At 35.4% G+C, this 10,388-nt stretch overlaps 1 protein-coding gene across 1 annotated transcript; it reads left to right on the top strand.

Annotated features, from left to right (window-relative positions):
- Nucleotides 1–3,500: 3,500 nt before the first annotated feature.
- Nucleotides 3,501–9,883, top strand: LOC107958673 (probable aspartic proteinase GIP2). Its single transcript, XM_016894505.2, has 2 exons — nucleotides 3,501–4,013; nucleotides 8,910–9,883. The coding sequence occupies exons 1-2, from the start codon at nucleotides 3,526–3,528 to the stop codon at nucleotides 9,721–9,723; spliced, it is 1,302 nt and encodes a 433-aa protein (XP_016749994.1). The 5' UTR covers nucleotides 3,501–3,525; the 3' UTR covers nucleotides 9,724–9,883.
- Nucleotides 9,884–10,388: the final 505 nt, after the last annotated feature.

The raw sequence follows: 10,388 nt of genomic DNA, 5'->3' as shown, positions 1-10,388 counted from the left end.
ATAGAAGCCTTAAACAAGTGCTTTAAAAATTACTTGCGATGTATGACGAGGGAATGATTAAATGAATTGATCTGCTGGTTACCACTAACCGAATGGTGGTACAATACTGCCTTCTATTTTGCTATCAAGGAGACGCTTTATGAAGCTTTGATACGAGCAGTTCAGTCTAATTTAAAGGTCATAATAAAGATGAAATTAGTTTTCCTCAAGGCCCAATCACGAAATCTAAATCCAAGCAGCTAAAGTCAAACCTTAACTTATTCATTCAAGACTTTGTCACAAAAAAAAATCGAGAAAAAGAGTTGAAGCTTCAAGATGATGGATTTTGGAGTGAAGATGAATTAGAAAGGGTTAATTTTGTTTGTGGGCCTAAACTCTCAATCTATGATGACAAGCCCATGTGGAGAATGTTAACAAGCTTAGGCGTTTCATTTCAAGGACCTTGATCAATCCCACAAGCTTAGGCGTTTCATATTGGGTTTGGGTCCTAGGCTTAATTTTTATTGTACATGAGCCAAATATTGTATTTTTTGTCACTTATTATTTTATTACGAATTTTTTATAATTATTAAGTATTTTAAGTTATTTAGGAGTTTTATATTAATAGGAAAGTTTTGTTTAAAACTACTTCTCATTTAGATTAATTAGAGTTTAGTATACTTTAGAGTTTTATTTGGATGTACTTAGCTAGCTTATATAAAGGTCTCTTCATTGATCATTAAGAAAGCAACTATTTTCATTAATAAAGTTTTCAACTCTGGGAGTTTATTTCTTGTGCAAGATTTCTTTCTTGTGATTTTTAGAAGTAGGTTTCTTCTTGAGCCATGGGAATTCATTCTTCGCCATTCAATTTACCAAGGATTATTTCTTGAAGGGTTGATTAGAGCCATTAATTGAATTTGTTGGGATTTATATCTCAAAGGGTTCAATTGGACATTTATCTGTCTATTCATAATATCCATAGATTTTATTCAATCCATTTTCCACTTTTAAATTTTATCTATTTGTGTATTTTTATATTATTTTTATTTGTTATTTGTTCTCAAATTTCTTCTTTTATTATTTCGACTTCTTTATTACTAAATTTGCTTATTTATTTATTTTTAGATTAGATCCAAATCTTTCATTCTTGAGTCAAACGACTTGAATTTGATCCTTGATCCACTTCCTCCTTCTTATTTCATATCAAGCTTTTATGGGTAGGCACTTCCACAATATTTTCCATATTTAATAGGATCGTCGAGTGTAGCCTGTGTAGAGCGAAGCCTCTAATAGCGAGAGGTTGCAAGGAAGGTACTGCAGTTCCACCTCAAACACGCGTAGGAGATAATGAAATACTTTGCAGATAAGAAAATGAGTGATCAACATTTTCAAGTAAGAGACTGAGTCTATCTGAAACTCCAACCTTACCGACAACATACCATCCGAAGGGTCTTCAGCCAAAATTTAGCTCCTCGATATTTTGGGTCGTTTAAGGTGGAAGCCAAAATAAGGGAAGTAACCTACCGCCTCTAACTACCACCGGACTTACGAGTGCATCAGACTTTTCATGTATCACAGCTTAAGCGTCATATTGGTTAGCAACCAGTACATCCTGTACTACCAGCAATGGACTTGGATGGGACCCTTCCGAAAAAACCAATTTAGATTATAGACAGAAGAATGGTAAAGAGGGGAAACCAAGCAACGATCGAGATGTTGATTTAATAGACAAATGCATTTCCAGAAGATGCTATTTGGGAGAAATTGGTTGACCTGCGGCATCGTTTTCCAACCTTCGATCCTTGAGGTCAAGGATCATGTCTACAAGGGGAGTAGTTGTCACGTGCTCATTTACACTATTGACATGTTGTTATTTCTTTATGTTTTAAGAATAATACGATGAGTTTTGGGAAGTCAAAGCATATGGTTTTGGTGGCTCCAATCTTACTGGTTGTAAATACTTAGGTAGTTCCGATTATTTGGGTTGTAACGTCACTAAGACCCCGTTAAATAGGTAAAGATAGGGTGTTGGGATATCTGCTTGAAATAAACAAACGTCGCTTTTCTTAATTGTCATTTTTGTTTCTTCTATTGTCTACTTCTTCTTTATTTTCTTTCTTGTATTGTTGTTTCTATACTGTTAGAGTGTTGTAATTCTCAAGCAAAACTTGACCCGAGCTCAGCACGAAACAATGGACAATGCAAAAAGCAACGCTGACGGGCAGACGAACGCCCAGACATTGGTGGAAGTGGTGAGCGACACTTCGATAGGAAGCAACAATTTTCTTTTTTACAAACTGATAGGGAAAGGGAATTAGGGATTGGATTTGCTGGTAGGGGTAAAAAAATTAGGTTAATGAAATTGGGTCGGGTTCGAGCTGAAAAAATCCTACTCGAAACTCAACTCGTTTTTTAAATTGATCTTATTTTTAAGCTCAAATCTAATTTTTGGACTTGTATTTTTATCTAAATTCTCTCATATTTTATTTATAGCTTGTGTATATATTAATATAATATAACTATTTAAATATATAATAATTATATCAGCATGATACAAATACGTCGTCTTTCTTGTGCTTTTATTTTCACATAGCTTTCTCTTTTCTTTTATTTTTTACTTTAACTTTCTTCTCTCTTTATTTCTTTCTTTTTTTAATTTCTTCACTCAATTAAAGAATAAAAATGATAAAAATATTTGCTACAAATGAAAAGCAATTGGCCTATGAGTTGGCCATTGTGTACCACTTGCCTCTACTTGGAGACAACTTTCCTTACTTTAATGGCATAATCATTTTTTTTTAGAAAAAAGAGAGTATATTTTAATATATTATTCTTTAAATTTAATTTATATTTTTATAAAATCATTTCAAAATAAATGAGAAAGTTAAGTGATCACGTGTTAACATTCAACTAATTTTTTAAAATTTAAAAATTATTAATAAATATTTTTTAACAATTTTTTTATATTTTTAAATAATTTTGTGATTTTTAATTTTTAAAATTTTATTTTAAAATTTAAAAATTTTAAAAAATTAATTAAACACTAACATCAATAATTTACCTGCTATGCGATGGATGTAAGTAAAGTTAAAAATTTAACTTTTTCATTGAAATGAGAAGCTCCTTTTGAAAGAAAAGCGGGACAAGAAAATGGTGAAATGGGATTTGTTTAATTGAGAATTGTATGGATTTTGCTCAACATTCTGATAAATATCTTTAATTTGCAACATGCATGGGTACATATAAAAACACTAAAATGATTAATTTATTTTGAGTTGTGTAATTAAGTTAAAAAGAAATACACACTGCAATTTCTTTTATTTGGGATCTCATCTTACTACTTTGAGAAATAATCAACATGCGACAATGAGATCGTGGAGGGAGTTAAAAATTAAATAAATAAAATAAGACCAGAGTCCATGGTCAAATTTGGCATCTGGATAAACCTAGCTAGATTTGCCACCCACCATTTACAGCTATAAATAGACCTCTTCTTTCACTAGCTCTTCACACCTATCTCTACTTCTCTACCCAAAGACAACAATGGCCGCCTCAAGTAACTTCCTCCTTTTTTCAGCTTCTCTTTTCTTCTTCATAGTCTCTCCTTCAATTCAAGCTTCTTTTAGGCCTAAAGCACTACTCCTTCCAGTCTCAAAAGATGCTTCAACTCTCCAATATCTCACTCAAATCAAGCAAAGAACCCCTTTAGTGCCTATCAAGTTGACCCTTGATCTTGGTGGTGAATATCTCTGGGTCGATTGTGACCAAGGCTATGTCTCATCTTCCTACAAGCCTGCCCGTTGTAACTCAGCTCAATGCAACTTGGCTAGGTCTAAGGCTTGCGGAAGTTGCTTCGATGGTCCCAAGCCAGGCTGCAACAATAATACTTGTAGTCTCCTCCCATCCAACAGCGTCAAAAACACTGGCACCATTGGCGAGGTTGCCCAAGATGTTGTATCAATCCAATCTACCAATGGAAAGAATCCTGGGAAAGAAGTTACAGTGTCTAAATTTCTCTTCACTTGCGGGTCTTCTTTTTGTTGGCACATAATTAAATTAATCTTGCACAAAATAAATTATGAAAAGTTACGAATGTGAAGAGGCTTGAATATGAAGAGTTAATAATGCAAAGAGACTTGAAGATGAAAAGTTACACACATGCATGGATAGTCATAACTCTTATAGTATTTAAGTTATGTAAACGAATAGTCACAACTCCTAGCATTTAGTGATATAGATGAATAGTCACTTACAACTCCTATATAAAGAGTTGTATGTGATGAAGAATATTATTGAGTGAGTGAAATAAAAATTAATCAAAAGGGTGTTTTCTTTCTTCCATAAAAATTATTTATCTTTTCATTATATTCTTTATTATATTCTTTGTTTTATTTCTCCAAATTTTGATCAATTTTCTACAAATTGGTATCACAGCATTGTTCGATCGAAATGAACAATTCTATTCCTCTTTCTTCCGTTCCCAATTAACCAAAGAAAATTATGGCAAATGGAGTATCCAAATGAAGGCTCTTCTTGGATCTCTAGAAGTTTGGGAGATTGTTGAAAAAGGTTATAATGAAGTTGAGGCTGAAGAGGAGGAAGGATTAACACAAGTTCAAAAAGAGAGTCTAAGAAAATCAAGGAAGAAAAATTAGCAAGCCTTATTTTGGATATATCAAGGAGTTCAATCATATGAAGCGGCTTGGGAAAAAATAGCTTGTGCCACTACGGCAAAACAAGCATGGGAATTTTTACAAAATTCATTCAAAGGAGATGAAAAGGTGAAAAGAGTTCGGTTGCAAACTCTTCGAGGAGAGTTTGAAAGATTGCAAAAAACAGAGTCAGAATCAGTTTCTGATTACTGTTCACGGGTTTTGTCCATAGTCAATCAATTAAAAAGAAATGGTGAAACTATGGATGATATTCGTGGTGTTGAGAAAATCCTCCGTTCTTTAGATTCCAGATTTGACTACATTGTGGTTGCCATTGAAGAATCAAAGGACTTGAGTACCATGACTATTGATGAACTCACAGGTTCATTGCAAGCCCATGAAGAAAGATTAAACAAGAAGAAAAAGGAAGTAGATCTAGATCAAGCACTCCAGTCAAAGTTGTCTCTAAATGAGAATAAGGGAGATTTTAAAAATCAAAGAGGGAGAGATCGTGGTCGTGGAAGAGGAAGAAATTTTAGAGGAAGAGGCTCAAATGCTCGTGAAAGAGGTGAAGATGTAAGCATGGAGAATGGATGGAAAGAAGCCAACCAAAGTCAAAATTTTAGAGGATCACAAATAGGACGTGGACGTGGAAATCAAAGAGGAAGAGGTCGTGGCTATTTTGAATGTTATAATTGTCGCAAACCTGGTCATTTGGCAAGTGAATGCTGGTACAAAAAAGAAGAGAAAAATGAAGCTAATATAGTACAAAATAATCAATAGCAAAAGCAAGAAACTTTGTTGCTCGTATCTCATGGTGGAGAGATTGATGATGTCTGGTACATAGACAGTGGTGCTAGCAAGCATATGACAGGTAACAAAAATTTATTTTCGAAGTTCTTTGAATCTGATTATGGAGAAGTAAAAGTAGGAGATGGCAAAGCTTACAAAGTTAGCGGTGTTGGTGAGTTGGAGTTCAAAACAAAGCAAGGAAGGGTAGAGAAAATGTCTGAAGTTTATTTTGTTCCTGGTCTTAAAAATAATCTGCTTAGCGTTGGGCATCTCTTAAAGAAGGGGTATGATATTCATTTCCGAGACATGGCTTGCTATTTATCAAAGAAAAATCAGGTTGTTGCTAGAGTTGGAGTGGCATCAAATAATCTTTTCTCTCTTACCCTTCAAAATCAAAATATGTCTTGTTTTATTGGTGCTCATAAAGGAATTTCAAAGTTATGGCATGATAGATATGGACATTTAAACTATGGAAATTTGGAGATGCTTTCAAGGAAGATGATGGTTAGAGGTTTACCAAAAATCGATCGGCTTGATGATGTTTGTGAAGCATGTCAACTTGGAAAGCAACACAAAATTGCTTTTCCTTCTCAATCCTCGTGGAAAGCAAGAAGACCATTGCAACTTATTCACTCAGATCTTTGTGGTCCAATGACAGTTTCATCTTTAGGAGGTAATCGTTACTTTATCTCTTTCATTGATGATTACTCAAGAAAGTTATGGGTGTATTATGTCAAAGAAAAATCAGAGGCTTTTCAGAGATTCAAAGATTTCAAGGCAGAAGTGGAGAACTTTACTGGGTTGAAAATTAACACCTTGCGTACAGATCGTGGAGGTGAATATTTTTCAAAAGAATTTGAGAAATATTGCCGAGATAGTGGCATCCGGCATGAAATGACAGTCCGCCATACACCTCAGCAAAATGGTGTGTGTGAAAGAAAGAACAGAACAATTATGGAAATGGCTAGATGTCTTCTTAAGAAGAAGAGGTTATCAAGAAGATTTTGGGCTGAAGCTGTTTCTTGTGCAGTTTATCTTATAAATAGATCACCGACAAAAAGCTTGGAGAATTGCACACCACATGAGGCGTGGTATGGTATAAAGCCTAGTGTTAGTCATCTTAGAGTATTTGGGAGTGTTGCCCATTCTCATATTCCAGATGCAATGAGAAGCAAGTTGGATGACAAGTCAGAGAAATGCATTTTCATTGGCTATAGTGAAAGAAGTAAGGCATACAAGTTGTACAATCCGGTGAAAAAGAAGATTGTGATAAGCCGAGATGTTCGGTTTGATAAAAATTCCATGTTTGAAGATATGGAAGTTGAAAAGGAAAATTTGCCAATTTTTCCTTTTGAACTTGAAGAAGAAGAAGAGGCAGTAATTGAGAATGCTGAAGATGATGCTCAAGTAGGAAATCCTCCTGCTTCCCCAAGTTATTCATCAAATTCTTCTTCATCCAGCCCGATCCGAAAAACGAGAAGCATCCAAAAGTTATATGATGTAACGGATGAAGTTGTGCAAAATGATGTTGTATTCTTTGCCTTCTTTGCAGGAGAAGATCCAATTTCTTTTGATGATGCATATCAAGAAGAAATATAGAGGAAGGCCATGAAAGAAGAGATTTGCTCAATTGAAAACAATGATACATGGGAACTCACAGATTTACCGCAGCACAAGAATTCAATTGGAGTTAAATGGGTGTACAAGACAAAGATGAATCCAAATGGCTCTATCAACAAGTACAAGGCAAGACTGGTTGCAAAAGGATACAAGCAAAAGGAAGGAGAAGATTTTACAGAGGTATTTGCTCCAGTTTCAAGACTTGAGACAGTTTGGTTACTTATTTCTCTTGCTGCCCAAAACAATTGGAAAATGTTCCAAATGGATGTAAAATCTGCGTTTTTGAATGGTGTTCTCAAAGAAGAAGTCTATGTTGATCAACCACCAGGGTTTGTCAAAAAAGGAGAAGAAGAAAAAGTTTACAAGTTGAAGAAAGCTTTGTACGGGTTGAAGCAATCACCCCGAGCTTGGTACAGCCGAATAGATTCTTATTTTCAAAAGTGTGGATTCCAAAAATCTCCATATGAGCATACTCTCTACATCAAAGGCAATTATCAAGGAAGATTCATGGTTGTTAGTCTCTACGTTGATGATATTATTTTCACAGGAAATGATGTGAAGATGTTGAAAGAATTTCAGCACTCAATGATGGCAGAATTTAAGATGACAGATTTGGGAGAACTTCATCATTTTCTTGGTATTGAAGTTCATCAATCCAAGAAAGGAATTTTTATTTCACAAGAGAGCTACGCAAAGGAAGTTCTAAAAAAGTTCATGATGGAAAATGCGAATCCAGTCTCTACTCCATGCATTACAGGTCTGAAGTTATCTAAAGAGGGTGAAGGAAAGCTTGTCAATTCCACCATATTCAGAAGTTTGGTTGGGAAGTTGATGTATCTGACTTCGACAAGGCCTGACATCGTGTATGCTGTTAGTTTGGTGAGTAGATTCATGGAGAAACCTTACTCCAATCACTGGGAGGCTGCCAAGAGAATATTGAGATATGTGAAGGGAACCATTGATTATGGAATTTTCTATAAAGCTAATACATTAGTTGATCTCATTGGTTATACGGATAGTGATTTAGCAGGAAGCATTGATGATAGCAGAAGCACTTCTGGTTATGTTTTTCACCTTGGTAGTGGTGCAGTTTCATGGAGTTCAAAGAAACAATCAGTTGTGGCGCTTTCGACTACAGAAGCTGAATATATCGCTGCGTCTTATGCAGGATGTCAATTGATTTGGTTACGTGGAATTTTGGAGAGTCTTAAGCAGAAGCAGAGCAAGTCAACGATTTTGTTTTGTGACAATAGTTCTACTATTTCGGTCATAAAAGATCCAGTTCTTCATAAAAGGACAAAACACATTCGCATTCGGTATCACTTCTTGAGGGAACTAGTGAATAATGGTGATATTCAAGTTGAATATTGCAAGACAGAAAATCAGATGGCTGATATCCTCTCAAAGCCGCTTAGTGGACAAGTCTTCAAGAAAAATGTTGAAAGGCTGGGAGTTCGAAGCAAGTTTAATTTAAGGGAGACATTGTTGGCACATAATTAAATTAATCTTGCACAAAATAAATTATGAAAAGTTACGAATGTGAAGAGACTTGAATATGAAGAGTTAATAATGCAAAGAGACTTGAAGATGAAAAGTTACACACATGCATGGATAGTCATAACTCTTATAGTATTTAAGTTATGTAAATGAATAGTCACAACTCCTAGCATTTAGTGATATAGATGAATAGTCACTTACAACTCCTATATAAAGAGTTGTATGTGATGAAGAATATTATTGAGTGAGTGAAATAAAAATTAATCAAAAGGGTGTTTTCTTTCTTCCATAAAAATTATTTATCTTTTCATTATATTCTTTATTATATTCTTTGTTTTATTTCTCCAAATTTTGATCAATTTTCTACACTTTTCTCTTGGACGGTCTTGCCAGTGGTGTTAAAGGCATGGCTGGTCTAGGTAGAACAAAGATTTCAATGCCTTCCCAATTCGCTGCTGCTTTTAGTTTCCCTAGAAAATTTGCAGTTTGTTTGAGTTCATCTTCAGGCTCCAATGGTGTCGTCATCTTTGGCGATGGGCCTTACAATTTCCTTCCCAATATCGACGTCTCAAAGTCTCTCATTTACACCCCACTCATTCTCAATCCCGTCAGCACCTCAAGTGCTTCCTTTCAAGGTGATCCATCTGCAGACTACTTCATTGGAGTCAATGGCATCACCGTTAATAATAAACCAGTGTCATTCAACAAAACTTTGCTTTCCATCAACAAAGAAGGCCAAGGCGGAACCAAGATCAGCACTGTCACTCCCTACACTGTGATGCAAACATCAATCTACAGAGCAGTAGTTAATGCTTTTATCAAACAAACTTCCAAGGATGCCAGGGTTCCAGCAGTGGCTCCTTTCAGTGCATGTTACAATGCTAAAAGCCTTGGCAGCACTCGCGTTGGGCCAGCTGTGCCACAAATCGATCTCTTGCTACCAAACAAAGTGGTGTGGAGAATATTTGGAGCAAACTCACTGGTGCAAGTCAACAAGGACGTATTGTGTTTAGGGTTTGTAGATGGAGGACAGGAACCCACAACGTCGATAGTGATCGGAGGGCATCAAATAGAGGACAACCTTCTGCAGATCGATCTAGCTGCATCCAAGCTTGGGTTCAGTTCTTCCCTCCTCTTCCGTCAAACATGTTCCAACTTCAACTTTACATCAACTGCTTAAGGGGGTCCCACCAGTTCCAGATTTCCATTCCCATTAAGATCGTGTGTAAGAATATTGCACATGGCCTTGTATTAAAACCCGTGCTTTTTGCTTGCCAATGGGTTCGTCTTATGTACTTTGGAGTTCAAGCTGCAATAAACTAATGACATATTTATCAAAACCTGATTAAAAAATAGCAGTGCACAACTGGTTCTGTCTTGATAAGATTCAAAGTTTTAGATTAAAATATTTGGATGGCCTCATGCTTGAATAAGATTACATATCCAGGGGTTTTTTACTGAAATAAATTAAAAAAAATTATATACCAAAATAGTTTATTAGTTGGATTATTTATCAAAATGAGTCGTTTCTTTCATTCGCGCTTATATGACAAGTGCAACTTTTTTTTATATTAAAAATATTTAAATTTATATACATGTGAAAATACGGTCAACGGGTCAAAATACACGAGAATGGGTCGCGCCTGTCAGATAGGCACGACTAATCGTGCCTGACAGGTAGGCACAAATGGTACTGTCCGCACAGTGCACAAACAGCCTCCCGCGTGCCATCTGTTGCTGCTACTGCAGACTCATTTCATATTTTTTATATCAACTTGGATGTAAATTTGTCCAAATTTAATCATAACAGAATCTTTTCATAAATTTATATACTTATAAAATTAT

The sequence above is a fragment of the Gossypium hirsutum genome, chromosome A10 (genome assembly GCF_007990345.1).
Source record: "Gossypium hirsutum isolate 1008001.06 chromosome A10, Gossypium_hirsutum_v2.1, whole genome shotgun sequence".
Taxonomy (NCBI): domain Eukaryota; kingdom Viridiplantae; phylum Streptophyta; class Magnoliopsida; order Malvales; family Malvaceae; genus Gossypium; species Gossypium hirsutum.
The sequence above is the reverse complement of the archived record's forward strand: the minus strand, read 5'-3'. Positions and strand labels throughout refer to the sequence as shown.